This window comes from Chroicocephalus ridibundus, chromosome 4, assembly GCF_963924245.1.
Source record: "Chroicocephalus ridibundus chromosome 4, bChrRid1.1, whole genome shotgun sequence".
NCBI classification, from domain to species: domain Eukaryota; kingdom Metazoa; phylum Chordata; class Aves; order Charadriiformes; family Laridae; genus Chroicocephalus; species Chroicocephalus ridibundus.
Window position 1 is genome coordinate 20103555 of NC_086287.1, and position 19388 is coordinate 20122942.

General features: G+C 41.9%; 1 protein-coding gene across 10 annotated transcripts in view; it reads right to left on the minus strand.

Annotated features, from left to right (window-relative positions):
• Positions 1 to 19388, minus strand: part of TSPAN4 (tetraspanin 4) — a 471022-nt gene that overhangs the window by 62336 nt on the left and 389298 nt on the right. For all 10 annotated transcript variants that reach the window (XM_063331344.1, XM_063331346.1, XM_063331350.1 and 7 more), the window contains one exon: positions 15997 to 16188. In XM_063331344.1, coding sequence (XP_063187414.1) covers positions 15997 to 16188 — 192 coding nt within the window. The remainder of the gene's footprint in view (positions 1 to 15996; positions 16189 to 19388) is intronic.

A 19388-nucleotide genomic window follows, 5' to 3' on the forward strand; every position in this document is an offset into this window, starting at 1 on the left:
GCCCTTCTGCTGTCACCTAAGAGCCAATGGCCTCCAGTCCCACTTCACAGGACATCACCTGGAACAGTGAGCATGGCCAGGAACAGGCCAGGGATCTGTTTTTTCTGTGCTCTGAAGAAAGGTTTCCTCCCTTCTCTGAACTCACCAGCAGAGAGACAGTACAGATGAAGCCAGGGAATGACTTTGTGGGAGAAAGGGGAGTCTGAGGAAGAACGTTTTTAACAGCATATGGGGAATGGTTTTGTTTAGAGTACGATCTGGCTACTAGTTTTAGAGAAACTGGACCTGCTGGCAGTAGCTGATCAGGGCAGGAAATGCCAGAGAAAAAGGGGACACCTGTGCACGTGGATACCCAGGAGGAGCTACGCCTTTGAGAGGATGGCAGCCTGTGGAGGACCCTGTGCTGGAGGCATGGAAAAAAAAAAAGAACAAGAAACAAAGAGTGGCAGAAAAAGGAAAGGACCCCACACTGACCCCCACGACTGAGTATAATGTGTGGGGAGTGAACTGGAGACTGGCAAGGCAGGGAGGAAAGGTGTCTGGAGGGAAGTTAAGGTGTTTTCTCAAGCATGTTAATTGTTTGTCATTATTTCTCAATAATTTATCATAATTCGCAAAAAATTAAGTGAAATTTCATGACTCAAGAGTGTTTTCCCCTGCAACATCAAGCCATGTAACTCTGCTAAAACCATCTTAGGACTAGAGAAGACAGCTGCTGTTGCGAGCTACACTGCTGTGTCCAGCAGCAGAAGCCCATGGGCTGGATCTCCTGGTGAGACCGTGATGGTGCTCCTGCCTTCTTCAGTTCATACTAGAGAAATCGGTATGACATGGCCATTGCCGTCGTAAAAGATGCTAAAATTGTGAAGTCAAGCACTTAAAATTCAGGAAATCTCAGAATAAAAGTTCTCTCAGTGATCGTTATGTACCATGTCTAAGTCTTCATGCACTGCAGATTTTGGAAGTCAGTGAACCAAAATTAATGTATACTGCTTAGAAAGTCAAAACTTAGATAAGTAGAATTATGTATTTTCTCCATAGAAAAATATTATTTTAAAATAAACCCTCTAGTTTTATCTTTCTTATTATTTGCATTCATTGACAAAAAGTACACTGTTACATCACAGATAACTAACACGTACTAGAAATCCCACTGTGTGCAGACGATCGAGACACACACTGTATCTTTCATTGCAAAGGTAAATTAGGTGAGGTCAACCTCAAGGTGGAGGCCTCAAATTCACCACTTGGTAAAAGGTACAAGCACTTACATGTCAGCACATTTATCATCCCTGTCTAAAGAATAACCCTACCTGAACCCAAACCAGTATGTCAGAAAGTAAAAATTGAGGTTCAGACTGAGCTGGCTGCAAACCATAGCCTGCACACATCAGCACATCTTCTGATCCAGCAAACTAAACTGCATGCATGGATGCATGCACAACCTACTCCTCTATTCCCATAGCACCTTCCAACAAAAGTTCACTTTCAGTTCCATTCTCAGTATCATCCCAAAGGGAATGATGCCCAGTTGAAATGTCTCATTCAAATTTAAAAAAGAGAAATGTAAGCCCACTGAAGGCTCACAGCACCCAAACCCCGACCACTCTGCTGGAAACTCTCACAGCTCCTTTTCAAATGAATTCTCTCACAGTGTGGTCATAAATACAGAAAAGAATAAAAATGAGTTTTGCTTTGGTTCACTGGGGCTGCAGGCTGCTGGTATAATAAAGATTTATGCATGGAGAAACAACAATCCCAAAGCAAAGCATTCATGTAAAACTCTATAAAAAAAAAGATTAATCTGACCTTGTAAGAGAGATGCTTTACCACACTACTTGTCAAATAGTGGGATGCAACCTAGTAGAGGTTCACTGGAGAGGCACCTGCTGCACACCTTTTCATAAATTACACCTGAAATAACCTCACAGAAGTTTTGATGAGAAGGGAGGTAAGGTGACGCCTTTCTGTTAGCTACCACTGCTGATTTCCAACCCTTACGAAATCTAAGGCCAGTTGCTCACCCCTTACTTTCTTCTTCTGCAAAGCCCACGACTTTCCCACAGGTTCCCATTAAAGGAGTAAAGGAAGTATGCAATTGCTATCAAGCCTACCTCACAGCTATGCATCACCCTCCTGATGTCAGAGAGAGAAAAATCTATTAGAGAAGAAGTGGTCCAAACTTACAACTCCATCCCCATTGGAGCTGTACTATACTTTTGACCCACTAGTTCCAGCCTTCATCCAGCCTTTTAATATCAGTTGGAGAATCAGGAACTGTTCCCTCTGTCCATCATTTAAAGCACATCTCCATCACAGCTCACAAAGGTACAGAGCAACAAGTGAAATATGTTTTCTTGCCCCAAAACCAAGATTCTCTGGTTTCTCAGATGTTACAGACACATGCCTCTCTGTGTGATGATTGAGCCTCACACAGTAATACACAGGATTGGGTCTTTTGCTCCCCCACTACCTCTCCTTCCCAAATCTTCTCAATAGTTCTATCATGTTGCTCAAATTGCCCATCTCTCCATCTCAGGAGTAGCTGATCTACTCACAGTCTCCCAAAGACAAAAGTGACCAAGTACAATGAAAACCAATCTGTGATTATCTTGCTAGTCTCCTAACATCCTGCAACGACACTAAACATGATATAACTGATGTCAAGATTGAGAATGCTGTGTTTAGACTGATGCCTGAAGTAATGTTTTTAGTTTGATAGGAGTCTGCGTCAGAAGGAGACAGTAAGATCTCAGCACGTAGGGCCCTCTCCTCAACTTGGCTAATGACAAGAGACAGAAGCTTCTTGCAAAGTATTATTCAAATCCTCTTCAACAAACAGCAAGAAAGCAGTACGAAGACCCAAAGGCTAGCCGTCTCTTTGGAATAGTGACACATTCCAAAACAGTTTTAAAGTTCATAGCTTACCAAATAATTTGTTTAGGCCAAACAGCCTACAAATTAGCATAACCTACCTAAGAAACTGGATAAATAACTTCAACAGTCAGCCTGTGCTGTGTCTCATCATGTAGTGCCTACACTGTTAATCTCTCTGCAAGGGTACAGTTAGCTTCTATTCTGAAAGAGACAATATGAAGTAAAACACATAAGCAGGTATGTTGCTCCTGTGAAAGTGCTCCAGGAAGCTAACTGCTCTTGGCCTGCAGCAGCTCCCAGGATGAAGAGAAAAAAATAGGAGACTTACAGGCAATCCTTCCTCTGTAACATCAACTGCAAGGTCAATTCACTTAAGCATTTTGCCCTTTAGTTCGGCTAGATTACCAACATTACATTTCACTTCCTAATTAATAAGCACCTCAGGTAGAAGAAATTACAGAGAATTCATTGGGCTAAAATTGTTGGTCTACCAATAGAACCCTAACTTCATAACCTGTGAGGGATTTTAGTTTTTCTGACTGGTCCTAACGTGTACACATATAACTTTGTTCTTCAAGAACAGTCCAGCTCTGGCCGCTACAAGTCAGAGCCTCTCAGAATCACAGAAAAATATAAGTTGGCAATGACCTCTGGAGATCATCTGGTCCAATGCCTTGCTAACAATGCAGTCAACTAGATGACACTATGCAGAGCTGTGCCCAGTCACCTTCTGAGCATCTCCAAGGATGAAGACAGACAGCCATCCACAGTCTCACTGGACACCTTTCTCCAATACTTGACCATCTTCATAGTAACAAAAATACTCAGCATCTCTCATTGGAACTTCCCTTGTTGTAACTTGTGTCTCTTACCTCTTGGCCAGTCTCTGTGAATCCTTCCAAAAGTTGTATTTTCTTCAGACTCTACCGTAAGGTAGTTGTAGATAGGAATAAAATCTCCTCCTGTCTTTAATTTCTTAAGAAAGAACCAATCCAGCTCTCTCAGCCTGTCCTTACACTTCAAGTGCCTCATAATCATCAAGGTGGCCCTCCACTGGACTCCTTCCCCTCTGGTATCTATGTGCCTCTTCTACTGGGGAGCCCCAAATAGGGCTACACACTCCAGATGTAGCCTCATCTTATTCTGGAAGGTGTTATTCTTTCTCAGTGTCAAGAAATGTAAGGGAATGTGGGGCTTGGTATGGCCCACAACTACCCAAATATTACATTAATTTTTTTATTCTGATTTAAAACAAAGGCATATATTAAAGTGCAGGCTCCCCACACATTTGAAAGATGTCTGCTTGTTCTGATCAAAAGGAGAAGGTCCTGTATTTTTGAGTTTAAAGGAGGATTATCAGATTGTGTTACTGTTCTTCAGGCCTAAACTATCTACCAAAAAGAAATTTTTTTAAATTGATTTTTAGATTATAATTTGCTATGAACTGAAATACTACCAAAAATTACATCACATTCTGCACATAATCTTCTCTCCAGGGACAGCATCTCTTCTTTAATACTGAAGGTGTAAACAGTATCTCTCTTTTTTTGAAGAAACTAAGTCAAACCTTTACCTACAAATTCAAAAAGCTCCATTAAGGTCAGAAGAACCTAATGGATTTTATAGCAGCCACACTTCACCAAGATGCCTGAAAATGAAGAACTTTCCTTGAATTTAATATGCTATTTATATTGAAATAATATCTACAGTGGAGCTGCCTTATTACTATAGTTGGTATTGTCAAAATCTTATGTCTTCCCTGCAGAAGTGTAGCACCCCCACGCCTAACCAAATCAAAACAGATGCATCAACAAACTTAGATGCATAAAGTTGAGCACCAAAAGGGGTAACACTGTCAGAGGTGCTGAATGCTATAAACTATTGCCAAATTTACTATATATTCCACACTTTGGAAAAAACCAAGCCACCCATGGAAAGTCAAAATCAATGCAAGAATTCCGACTGAGGTACTGGAAAACAGAACTCCAGGTACTGGAGAACACTTGCTCTTTATAGGGGTGCTGTTCCTGCTTTCAGGTACCAGTGCTTGCCAATGTTGGCTCTGACTTTCTAAGCACAGCAATACAAAGATCAGCCCCAAGCATGATAAAGGTTTCCCAGAATTGATTTTTTTATTACATACTGGTACATTACTTCCACTGAATAAAACCAGATATGGTGCATATTTTATCAGCACTCAAAAAAGAAAAAAAAAAAGTAACTTTCTTCCGCTTTTGAAAGCAACAGTGTTTAATGTAGCACTAGTTCTCACAAGAAGTATCATTTCATGTAATTCCTGAAAGGCATTTTGATCTGATGTATTAATGTGGAGTAGGAACATTATGAAAGGCTCGCTTAGTTTTTTAAAATTTTCTTTGATTTTCTTTTCCAAGGAACCGAGCAAGGAGAGGAGAACAGAAGAAAAAGCGCAATGGGAATTGTACTTGCGTCTTAGAAATGACTTCTTCTGCAGCCTGGAAGACTTGCACAGAAAGAGACAGAGGAATGAATGAGAAATGACAGGACAGTGCCCAGACAGTAACAGCAACAATAACAATTGCAGTCAATAAAACCCCATTGTATTGATCTACCACATGAACTTCATAACGAAAGAGAAAGGGTAGCTTGCTTCCATCAATTTCCATCACAGTGGATTCTGATTCTACATCTCGGTACCAAACTGACGCTCTGAATTCTCCTTTTGTTAGTTCCACATCATTGCTCCTACTTACCACCCTTTGTAGCACCACGCCTGCTTCCTTTCTGTCCGTATTTAGACTGCTTGAATATTTGTAGACTTATATCCCATCTGAGCCCTCTCTCTGCCATGCTGTGCATATTTAGCTCTTTTAATACTTCCTTGGAAGTAAATCTCTTTAGCCTCCTGATCTTTTTTTTTTCAGCATAAAAATGATAAGTTTGCTCATAAACTGTAAAAAGTCAGTAATGTATATGAGCAAACTTATGAACAGAAACTCCATTATGAAAATGGCATGTATCTAAATTTGGTTCATCAGCTATTATTCTCTAAAAGCCTTAATAGTTAATTCATTGTGATTGTGACAAAGTCGTGCATGCTTTATGCTTGCTAGATATATAGTAGAGCTCTGTTTATGTTTGGACTATATTTTTTATGAATGTGTGAAAACTCCTGCTGATCAATAAGGCTCTAAGAAATCTGCAGTAATTATTTCTGGAAAGATATACAACATATGCAGTTTAAACACATTAACAGTGTTTCATTTTAGTCTCATTAGTGCTTTCAGTTAGAATCATTCAGTTTTACTGCATTAGTGAGAGTTGAGAGACTTGACATTCCCATACTATATGTCATAGGATTTTAACTGGCATTTTGTGGCGTTTCTAGTGATTTTCCATCTTCTCCAAAAACTGACTCAAAATCAATGAAGTGTCATAAAATATTAGCCAGGTATCACTCTCACATCACAAAGTAGGTAGGTATACGCCCATTTAACAGATCACAGATTATTATTCCTTAGCAGAAATAAAGGTCTCACTGGCCTTTGACTCTCTTTAAGGGTTGCTTCATCTCTTCTGCAAACATAATGCAAAGGTGTGACGACATCTGATGTCAATCTTTGTGCTGGTCAAGACAGAAACTCATGCTAATTGTGAAGTACAATGTGGCTGAAGAACCAGAACATCAGACTAGCTCTTACAAGTCCCCATGTCACTCCATTAAATAACAAAGCAGTTGCTTGAGTCCATCTCACATAGCTAATGGAAACAGCAAATACAACTAAAAGGCTCTGGTTTAGGGTTAATCTAGTATTCTCCATCTATGGCAAAGACATGTAAGTTAATTATTGTCTAAACTTACACCTTTTACTCAGACTTTAACATCATCTCTGTATTTAGTAAATGGAGCTTCTTCCCTGAATCTACCATCCCCAGGATATTTCTTGTCATCTGGATCTCCTGCATGAAACGTGATCGGACAGCTTCATGCCCTGAGAGGAGGAGAGCAGCAGCGAATGGTCCCCACACACCCTGTTTGGGGAGCAAGGGAGTCAGCAGGGCTGGCCTCACACCGAACACCCGCTGACCCCAAGTGCTGGGCAGACCGACAGAAGCTCCCCCAGGATGATAAAGGCAAATGCCATGACCATGCTGCTCAGCTGACTTATGATGAGATGAAGGGGAAAAAAATTACTCTGAAATTCTGCAGTTCTCCCTTTACACGTATTTGCAAACCCTGAGCTAAGTTTGCAATGGGACCTTACCTGCTAATTATAACAATAGAACATTTTTCTTATTTCTAGGAGTCTCAAAATAGCCTCTAGAAACTACACTTAATGCATAAATGAATTAAATGGTGAGAAGCAGATGGTCAAGAAGAGAAAAAAGGACAAGGTAGAGTATTTTGTCTGTATTTAGATTCTACTGCTGGCTTTCTCCCCAGTTTGCTATTCCCAAATGTGCTACACAGAGGTTGCTGCATCAGATGCGCATGGGCCAGTCTTGCAGTAGCTTAGAAAAGGAACAGCAAGGTAGTTTGGTTTACTTAATCCTGCCTCCTACTGAGGAACTGAAATATCTATAGCATCAAATCAGATCTAGCTACACATTGTGTATGCATCACTGATTTACACAAACTAGCTTCCATTTCTTTACCTCCAGAGTCACATTTTTCTGAGGTTCAGGTAATTCTAATCCTTAAAGAAAAAAGCCAATGTTGCCCTCTAATTTAAGAGGCAGGATTAAGGTGGCTAAAATAGTATGTGAATGACTGGGAATATAAGCACACATGCTGCTTCGGTAAGCCTACGGCTTTCTATCTGAGGAGATAATTTTATTGTTAGGAAAAAAAATAATCAAATGTTATGCTCAAAAGTGACATGAATGTCTGGGCTGGCAACGAGCACACAGGTTACCTGTCCTTTACTTTCAAAATGGGAGTAATTCTGTTGCCTGACAGATCTTGCAGGTGACCCTAGGTCTGGAGCAAAAGCCCATCAAAATCAGCAGAGGTCAGTCTTACAGATCAGACAATGAACACGTCTGCCTGGAGACTGCAAGCTCTGGTAGAAAACAGGCTTCCTTGACAGTGTTTTCTTCACCACCATGTAGTCTTAGGCTCTATTCTTCCACCATGAGGTTCATTGGATTACTTAATTGTCCTAGTAATTTGATGGGCAGTGAGCTATCTGTGACTCACCTCAAACCCTTACAGACAATAGTAGGGCAAGATGAAGCTTGGTTTCTGGGTCTCCGTTTGAAATGGCTCAGAGCAGGTTTCTTTTCACTCTGGCACGTGAGAGTTGGTTCAATGCTGAGACAAAAGATGGGGTGAGGGAGGCTTTCTAAGCGGTAGGGGATCTTGAGCCTGTGTAGGCTGTCAGAGAAGCTGATGTTGCTAATACACAGCTAACAACTACTAGTTAATAGATTAATCAACGAGGAGTTAGAAACTCAGAAACACTGACAGCCATTTAGACAGACAGATTAAGCCTCGATATAAATTAGCATAGTTCCATTGAGTCCTGTACACGGCTCTGTCACTCTGTTTGACTGCCACAAAGCAGCATCTTGGCTAAAAAGAAGGAATGGGAACATCAGGAAAAGGTTCTTCACTGAGAAGGTGGTTGGTCACTGTAACAGGCTCCCCAGAGAAGTGGTCAGGGCCCCAAGCCTGTCAGAGTTTAAGGAGCATCTGGAAGACACTCTTAGTCATATGGTTTAGTTTTAAGGAGTCCTACAAGGAGCAGGGAGTTGGAGTCAATGATTCTTACGAGTCCCTTCCAACTTGAGATATTCTGTGATTCTATGATTCAAAGCATAACAAGCACCAGTGGTACTGCATCAGTCTATATTACAAAAATAAATACTACCCTATGAGGTAAGCTCTTCCTACACATTGAGCCTAGGCTCAAGTCTAAAAACAGGAGGGAAGGAAAACAGCTTTATTCCTTCTCTCCTCTGTTCCCGGATTCTTTGATCAACTGCCTCCAGAAGTGAAGAAAAGAAGGGAGAAAGAGGAGAACCCAGACAGGACCCCATCCACTCCTGAGTTTCAGTATCAGCCAAGCGGAAGGAGCTAAAAACTGAAAGGCAATGAGAAACAGCTTCTTAATAACAAAGGAGGGGCAACAAAACTAGGAGAGTCTGGTGCTCAGTACTTACAGTCCAAACAGGCAGCAAGTTAGGGCTTTCATATGCCAGACAGAGCTACAGAGAGAAGTGTTACACATGATGTATAATGCTCTCAGGCTGTGTGTACGGTATCTTCCTGGTCTTTGCATCACTTGCTTGCTGCTGTGGCTGCAGTCACAATTTCCCTGATTTTGCTACTCAGATTGCTAAAAGAACACAAGCGCTTGTGCTAAACTGGAATGAGAATCTACTGTTTGGTCTGTAGCATTAAACTACTGAGATGGAGTCATTCACGGGCTATTTCTTTCCCATTTAGTTGCTTTGAAATAAATTCCCTGTCACCAGTGGAGTTTCAGCTGTCAGCTCTGATTGGATCCAGTGACACTACTGAAAACAGTAGGTTTTTTTATTCTGCTTTTCTTCCCACTCATTAACTTTTTCCTCATTTTCTTTATTGCAATTTCAGTTACAGATGAGCTGGCTGAAGTTCAGGAAACTCTCAACAGCACAGTACAAAACATCACGGGCACTTGTTTTCCCCCTGGACTATTCCATAAATAAGAGCCTTTTGATGTCTGGATAGTCATTCAGATATATATACAGTATCAGCTCTTTCCATGGCTGGTCCTGACCTAATATCAAGGTTTAATTCTGATCTTATTCATTCCAGCAACTGTGATGAACATGAGGTTCTCATTTAAATTAAGCTGAACACATAGATCTGTGTGTTAATGATTATTTTCTTTCCCCTTCTCATTAATCATTGTTTCAGCTTTTCTACAAAACCAAGTAATAATCAGGCTTATCCACAAATCAGGAATAAAGGGAAAGAGGGTGTATCTAAGCCATCTTCTTACTTATCCAATCCTTGATCTGATGGAACATACCCAACCTTGGTCCTTTACAAGAAGGCAGCTGGCTTTGGGTAATCAGAGAGGAATCAGTATTTTGTTTACTTCAAGCCTTTTCCCCTTTCTAATGTATTCCTGTATGGGTAATACGTGCTGAAGAATCACCTACATCAACTTAAGGCTTTTTTAGGCCTTAAAGTCTACACAAGCAACACTCATCTTCTACCTTTTTTGATTGGTTTATCGGCCATGTTGCACATCCCAACCAGAAGCAGAACACATTCTTTGTACCAAATCATTGGAGAAAAAAAAATAATAAAATAGAGTTTCATAAAATCAGAGGGTGAAATAAAGAACTACCTATGGATCTTATTTCCTTCCAGGACATGAGTTATTATTTAAGTTGCATGTATCTGGAAACATGGTATCTATACATGAGTGCTGTAACAACCAATAGACATAAAAATCGTTTCTTCACAAAGGGCCCAATACTGTTTTTTACCAGTGACTATGATTTCCTCGACCAAAAGTAAGTTCCTATTTGCAAAAAATTTGCATTAGACCATGTTCACATGCCCTTTCTGGCAGCTTATCTGAATGTCCTGTTTCCCATTTAACTGAAGGTAACGTTGCAATTAGGCTGATGGGCTCAGCTGGGACAGCCTGAAGTGGAGCTCATGGAAACCAGCTAATTGAGCCAATTAGGCACTTTCAGCAAGATAAAAATTGAGAACTATTTTGCTTTGGGATATTTATTTATCATTTGGACATAATAGAGCTGATGAAAGAAATCAAATTTGTCATTACTATTATGGAAACACGGAATAATACTTCTTAAAGGTCATTGTAGCACACAGGACAGCTAGACACATTCTGCTATAATCAGAGAAAGATGACAAAGGCACTTGGTTGAGATTTAGACAAATTGGGTTTGCTTCATATCTCTCCCAGAATCTCCCAGTGCGCTCTACGCAAGGCACTTAGTTTCACTGTGCCGCAGCTCCCCATCTGTCTAATGAGGATAATAATACTTTCCATTTGTCTTATCTATTTAGACAGTAAGCTTTACTGGTCAGGGACCTCCTCTTACCAGGAATTTTATACAGAACAAGCATCCTGATCTCATGGGCTGCCTGCAGAGGATACTGTAATACAGATAATAAATAACTTAATCCATCATGATTGAATGTCTAGAGCTGAGATTTTTAACTTGGACTATCTGTGAAATAATGACCTTTTTCAGTGCAAGCATACAGTGCAAACTCACAATACTGTGGAGTTTGGGATCCTGCCGAAGGTTAGTACTAAGACAAAGGTTTTAGATTTTAAAAGAGCAAACTTCAGCTCACTCAGAGCTCAGTTGGGAGGGAATCCGTGGGAAGCTTCCATAGAGGATAAAGGGGCTAGCAAGTCCTGGGAGTTTTTCAGGAAGACTCTCCTGGAAGCACAAAAACAGTTCATTCCCCTTAAAGGTAAGGGAAGTTAGCGGAGCAAGAGACCCCCTTGGTTTAACAGCAAGCTTCTCAGTCTGCTCAAAACCAAGAGAAGCGTACCAGAGATGGCAAATCAAACAAACGCCCGTTGAGAACTACAAGAGCATTGCCAGGGTGTGCAGAGATGCAGTTAGAAAAGCAAAAACTCAGCTCAAATTGAAATTGCCCAGAGATGTCAAAAACTACACCAAAGGGTTCTTCAGGTACATAAACAACAAGCAGAAACAGAAGGAAAATAGTGGCCCGCTGTTAAACAGGAGAGGTGAATTAGTCACCAATAACGCTGAAAAGGCAGAGGTTCTCAACATCTTCTTCACCTCTGTCTTTACCAGCCCTGTTGGGCTTCAGGCCTTGGGAACAACAACCCAGGTTGATGCAGACACAGACCCACTGCCAGTGAAAGAAGAGTTGGTATGCAAACTGTTACAGCAGCTTGAGCCCTACAAATGGATGGGTCCTGACATTATCCACCCGAGGGTGTTAAGAGAGCCAGCTCACGTCGTTGTGAGGCTGCTTTCCATAATCTTTGAGAAGTCATGGAGGTCAGGGGACATTCCAGAACACTGGAAGAAGGCTAAGGTCATCCTCATCTACAAGAAGGGTTTAGAGGAGGATCCAGGAAATTATAGACCCATCAGTCCTACCTCAGTCCCTGGGAAAATTATAGAACAAATCCTCCTGGGGGCTGTCGCAAGTCAAATGAAGCACGTGACTGGGAAAAGCCAGCATGGATTCACCAAGGGCAAATCGTGCTTGACAAACCTGATCGCTTTCTAGAACAAAGTAACCTGCTCAGTTGATGTGGGGCAAGCAGTGAACATTGTTGACCTGGATTTCTCCAAGGCTTTCGACACAGATTCCCACAGCCTCCTCCTAGAGAAACTGATGCATTATGGTCTAGACAAGGGGTCTGTGTGGTGGGTGAGGAACTGGCTGACAGGCTGCACCCAGAGGGTGGTGGTAATTAGCTCCTTTTCAAACTGGCAACCTGTCACAAGTGAGGTCCCCCAGGGATTGATACTGGGCCCAATGCTGTTCAGTATCTTCATAAATGGGATGGGATGGAGTGTATCCTGATGAGGTTTACTGATGACACCAAACAGAGTGGGGAAGTGGACACTTTGGAAGGGAGAGCCACCCTGCAGGAAGGCCTGGATAGGCTGGAAGAGTGGGCTAACAAGAACCTTATGAACTTCAACAAGGACAAGTGTGAAGTCTTGCACCTGGGAAAACAAAACCCAGGAGTGCAGCACAGGCTGGGATCTACTCAGCTGGGGAGCAACTCTGTGGAAAGGGACCTGGGGTCCTGGTGGACAAGCAGCTCAGCATGAGTGAACACTCTGCTTCTGTGGCAAAGAAAGCCAACAGGATGATGGGTTACATCAACAAGGGCATCACCAGCAGAGATAAACAAGTCATTATCCCACTCTATTCAATGCTTGTCAGGCCACACCTGGAATACTGTGCTCAGTTTTGGTCCCCGCTATGGAAAAAAGATGTGAACAGGCGTAAGAGGGTGCAGAGAAGGGCCACAAAGATGATCAAAGGACTCAGAAGACTGATATATGCAGAAAGGCTGAGGGAACCGGGTTTGTTCAGCCTTGAAAAAAGAAGGCTTAGGGGAGACCTTATCACCATGTTTCAGTATTTAAAAGGTGGCTATAAAGAAGACGGAGACTCCCTTTTCACAAGGAGTCACATGGAAAAGACAAGGGATAATGGGTACAAGTTACTCCAGGGGAGATTGCAATTGGACACGAGGAAAATTTTTCACAGTGAGAACAATCAGCCATTGGAATAAACTCCCCAGGGAAGTGGTGGATTCCCCAACATTGGACACTTTTAAGATTCAGCTGGACAGGGTGCTGGGCCATTTTGTCTAGACTGAGCTTTTGCCAAGAAAGGTTGGACCAGATGATCCTTGAGGTCCCTTTCAACCTGGTATTCTATGATTCTGTGAAATATAGATCTCTTCTAAACATGTATGAAAGGCAGAGAGTTCAGGCAATTTAGCTCCTCAAACATAGATCTTAAGCAATTAACTTGAAAGACAATGTTTACACAGACACTTAAGGATCAGCTAGCTCAACATTTGGGCATGAAAGAGAAAAAAGTACTTAATCAGGAATAAATTTCTTTAGCATACAGCAATGGCATGTGCACATACAGCACCTGCCTAAAGTCAGTAGTATGATCAAGTCACCACAACTGATTGTGCTAGATTGGTACTGCAAGCTGGTGCCTCATCTTCTGCAAGGACCTGCCCTCAGCTGAAAAACGTTGCAATGAGGTTAAGAGCACTCAAGCTAAATGTATTGCTAAAATTCATGAAGATGATAGATACGACTAATAGCTCTGAAGGACATTAGAACTGTAACACATTTGCAATGAGGAAGGGAGAAAAAACAGATTCCTAATTTTGTTTCAAGATACCCTATAGAGATTTGCAGTACAGCTAGATGATCCTGCACCACAGGATCAAATACCTATGAAAAAAACAATGGAAGTCGATAAACTAACTTTCTTAAGTCAGACTCGACTCTTATGACCTCTGTCACCTGATCAGGACAGTGACCCAACCCATCAGAACAAAGCTGCCATTTTCTAATTACAGCTGAGCTTGTAGCAGAGGGACCTCTGTTACACCATCTTGAACAACAAGAATAGCAAAAATGTCAAAGGAATCTTACTGAAGCAAGAAAGCATTGTTCACTTGCTTCACTCATCAATTTGCATCTACATTCAGATGCAAGATTGTATACACCAGGTTGTATACTTATTTCAAGAAATGCTAGTTGCTCTGATTTCCCTTGGGAAATCTAATGATGGAAAGTTTATCTTCTTTCATGTTGTAGCTGGAGCAAAGAAGAATCATTGTAAATATCCATTCTTTGTTGACAGAGATCTTAGAATGACAGCTGCACAACTCACCCCATCTGCATATTTTTGCAGAACACATAGGATGGTTGAGGTTTCCTTTTGTACTTTTTTTTCACACTCCATTTTAGATTTTCATATTATTCTCTTCCTCCAAATGCAGAGAAAAAGGAATGGGCCTGTTTCTTAAGAGATTAATGAGGCATTGACCTGGCTATATGTTGCCACTGAGTAAAGAATATCTGTCAGCTCCTTAGTTGGTGGACACAAGGTAGGTCCTTTCAAGTCAGTAAATCTGTGAAGCTTTAGGCTATCTAAACACTCTAATCAGAGAGATCATTCCTGACTATTGCACGCACCTATGCAAAAATCTCACGTACAAATTAAACTTCACTTATGCTTTCGACGTCCTTTCTCCATCTGTCCTCTGCAACTTAAAACACTTTGTCTGTCCTCTTTTCTTTCAAAAGTCGTTGGCAAATGCCAGAGGTAAGCCATTATTATCATTTACACCTAACATCACAGCAGCCTAATACCAAAGAGCTTACAGGTTTGCTCTGACAACCCAATACAAATGTCATATGCGAAGAACACAAAGATAGTGGATCAGAGTCTCATCTGCTGTGCAACCTAGTGTATGAAATATAAATAGATCGAAATGCCTCTTTGATACTGCTCATTTCTCATTGAGCAGTATTATTAAGTAGACTCCTTAGGAAATCTTATCCCTTATCACACCATAGAAAAGTAGCACTATTCATAAGGCAAGACCACACACAAATATCCTGCTGTGTCCAACACCACATAAAATTCTGCTCCTCGAAAGCAGGTGGGCTGAGCTAGTAGTTCTTCCTGCCCTGCTCTCTCCCAGTCCATTTTAGGATCCCAGTGGTGCTCCATGCTTCCTGTAATATTTCCAATGTCTTCCTCAAAGCAACACATCCTAGTAACAGCAGCACATCCTCCCAACTACATCCTTCACTAACTTGTAGCTGCCGCATCCTTTCCTCTATCGTCTGCTCTTAGGAAGCAGAACAAGAGGTGCTCCTGTTGCACGGGAAATTTGTCCTTTCAGTCCTTGCAGGTCTAAAGACTATCGCCAACCTCGACTCAGCACCCTGTGGACTTCTCCTGCATTGGCACTGATGCTGTAGTCCAGTAATTACATCCGGCTGGCCAGACACTTCCTTCACAAAGTGGGTATTTATAAGACTGTTAAAATTGTTGAATTTTAGCCCCAGATTCTGACTTCAGCCTTCACGATGTAAATTTCCACTCACAAAATTGCCTTAATTTCAATTTATGTTGTTCATTTTAGTTTCAAACCACCTATCTGCCACATAAATCACAGAATCATAGACTGGTTTAGGTTGGAAGTGACCTTAAAGATCATCTAGTTCCAACTCCCCTGCCATGGGCAGGGACACCTCCCACTGGACCAGGTTGCTCAAAGACCCATCCAACCTGGCCTTAAACACCTCCAGGGATGCAAAAGATGTCTTCATAAACCTCTCCCTCTTCTCTCAAGAGTTCAAGGAAACACACACCACTGCTAACCTTTCCCTTCTGGCAGGTCTCATCCTCCAAGGACTGGTTAAAAGCTTGGTCAGGAGTGATGTAGCAACTCCTTAGATCTAGCAAAGACTCATTCAAGCACGACTCACATCTCATCCATGTCAAGTGGGCAACTTCTGTTGAAATACAAGACTTTGTAACATGCATTGGAATAGCACCAGCACCTTAAGACAGCAAACACTGCAACACCATAGCGGCTTAATACTCACACTCAGCAGGAGGCACTTGTTTTCTTTGATGGCGCCTATGCAGCCCACGAAGCCAATGATCATGACAAATGTCCCTGTGACGATCAGTAGGTTGGCAGCTGACAGGGACGGGAAAGAAGAAGAGAGGGTGGCAAAGTTTCCTTGGGTGACGGCCAGCCAGATGCCTACTCCAAGGATTCCACAGCCTCCCAACTGGAAAATAAAGAAAACAAAGAAACTTAGTTATTGTATCCAAGCAACCCCAGATATTAATCCATATCAATATGGCAGCAGTAGAACAGCTCTGCTGGGGTAAACGTAGCAGTTATACCTATTAAGAAATGATCTCTCCTTGTGGCACTCTAAAGAGGGACAACAGACAGGGGAGAAAGGAAAAAAAATAGAGGCAGAACTCATCAGTAAGATGTAACACTCAAGAAAAAGACCCAGATTTCCTAAATCCAAGGCAACTTCAAAAAACAGGTCCCTTCCTCTCTACTGAAAAAGCAGACACTGAGTAAAAGAGAAATTACCAAAGATTCAGATATCGAAGGGGTTGAAAAAATCTGTATCTTATTTAGGTACCTCCGAGAGCTGCCAGGAATGGCTGAAGCACTTTTGATCCCCTGTTCTTCCCATCCCAATAAAACATCTCCCATCCCTGACCCATGCTATAAAAAAATCTTGCCAGAGCATCCCCTGGTAGGACACCTCACACCTCTTAGTTCCTGTCCAAGGTCTCACCTCCCTGTGAAGCAAGAGGGTAAAGGGACCAGAGAAGGAGAGAGAATTCTCCTGTAACATTAAAAAAATCAAATAGATGTTTACTCCTAATGTGGCCATGGGTTTGGTAATCCAGTCCTCAGAAGAGGACTTGTCTGGTCTAGGAAAAGTTTGAGAGGGGAGCAGTAGTACAGGCTCCCCAGGCATGCGAGCAAGGCGAAGGGAGGATGCCAGAGCAGGTAGCAGCCATCACAAAACCATAAAATTTACAGTTATTATATACACATGAAACTTTTAAAAAATGCAAACATTTATAAGCGTGCTGCTTATAACTGTGAGGAAGCCTGCAGAACTGACACAATCTGAGTAAAGCTGAGCAATTAAACAGAATTAAACCAAAGGGGACTTTGCATTATTATAAAGTCACACAGCAGAGTATCTCTTCGGTTGCTTTCTTTCCTGCTCTCCCTTTTTATTGAGTTTTATAATTTTTATTGAGTTTTATAATTGCACTTTATTATCCAAATCAATTAAAGGCTAGGAAAGAAATTTTGTTCATAGAGTAGTAAGCCAGACATAGGAGCATATCAATTAAATGTCTGCATAAAGTGGATGAACATAAGGCAGCTCATGAACCAGGGAAGGAAAAAGAAAACGACAGAGCTAATCCTGGGACAGAGCTAAGCCTCAGAAACGAAACACACAAGAGAAACACAAAAGCCAAAGCAATTTCTTAGTACTAATTGCTAAGGTTGCCTCTGCCTGCCACTGAATTCCCCCTCAATAAGGGACAGTAAAGGCAGCTGTGTCTCAAGGCAGGACTCCTCACCCCAGTTGCAAACCAGTCTATTTTGTACGGAACTAAGGAGACAAACTACATCTCGTTGTAATGTACCTCAGCTGCATCAACCTGTGTGTCTCCACTGAGAGAAGGGAGACTTCAGGACACAGGGACTCAAATCATTTCATTCAGCAGCCTTTTCACAAACAGGCATCCCGTATCACCATATTCATCCTTTCACAAAATACCCTCTACAAGCACCATGGAGGGACAGTCCATGCCCCGACCATATACACTGGAAATACCTCCCCTCTGTGCCCACTTACGGACCATGATGTTTAACACAGTCTAAAATGATTGAAGAATAACCAGGGGAGAGGTGGGAGAAGAATATTTAAAGAAGGTAACCCATAGAAAATCATTTAGGGTAACTGAGGGGATATAAAGAAAAGCTATCAATATGGCCCAAGGAAAAAAAAAAATTAGGAATAAATTCCCTAAAATGAGAATAAAACCCTGAAGGTCTCCTGGACGACAGAACAGCATAGAAGGAGAGGTGGCAGGCACCCAATCTAAAACTGGTCAGAGCGCTGAAATACAGGCAGGAACAGTGCTAAACTGGTCGAAGAACAGGATGGAAAGCATAGCTGTGCTTCTGCCTCTGCAGCCTGGTGGGCTCCAAGTCCAATTAAGCCTAACGAACGCAGATGGCCAGCAGCAGCAGAGGCATCATCTTGCAATACATTTAGGTATTATCTTCAGTTCTTTGTTCTGAAGCAATTCAATGGCACCAATAAGAGGCAGCTTATTTCATCACCTTTCATGCTCTCTGTGTTGCTACACTGCTTTGAGGGATACTTACACCTACAACTATCATTTGTCTTATGGGAGGTGGGTCTCACTGAAGATGCTGCTGCATTCAGTAAAGGCAAGACCAGCTTGCCTGCTCCTCCATTGCCCATTCAATTCTTTATGTTGTACCATGCATGATGCTTGAGACATCATTGCCCGTTGGACATTTGATTCCAGCACCTTCTCCCTCCAAAGTCATTCTTGTCTGCAGAAACTGGGAATTCACCAGTGGCACAAAACATCAGAAAACCAGGAGATGGTTCATGTAAAATGCCGTGACTGTGCCTGTACCCATTTAGATCAGAGCTGAATATTTCAGATGAGGTGGTCAGAAAGGGTATCTTGCTACATTGCCCTTGATTCAGAGATACTCTAATATACGTCAGGCTCCCTAGCAGTTCATTATCTTCCTATTTTTTAAGATATAATGCACAGCTCTTCCTTAGGTTGATTAACCAAACCCTGAAATACACAAAGGGATCCTCTGAGCATTAAATCATCTGGCTCAAACTGGGTTTCACGAAGTGCTGCTTAGGAAACACACACTAGCACACACTACTGAGGGCTGCCCCACCTTAGTTCAGCCCTGTTCCTTTTCCCACACCAGAACATCCCCTCACTGTCCTAAGAGGTGCCCTTAACTCCAGTCTAAACTGCTCTTTAAAGCCTGCTTTCCACCAGGGAGTGAAGCACACCTGTAAGTCTCCGTCCAACGGCCATAATAACACTCAAGCCCCTGGTTAAGGAAAAGCTTAAGGGAACCAAGACCTACCAAGACAGCCACGGAAGCCTTTCCAATGAGAGCAGAATATTTTCTGTTCCCAAACATTCAAAAGGCTCGCTTCCCACCCCCAACCCCATTCTGAACTGAACAGCAGCGTAATTCCCAGTCTAAGATCAGAGAGATCACATTTATTTATGTGAGTGAAAACTGTTGTAGTTGGTTTTATGCTGCCTGTCTGTTTTGATTTTTTCATCTTGGTACCTAAGGAGCTGTTAAGTTACAGATAATTTTACTTAGTTATTTATGATGTTCCCTTTCCTCCACTTTTTCTCT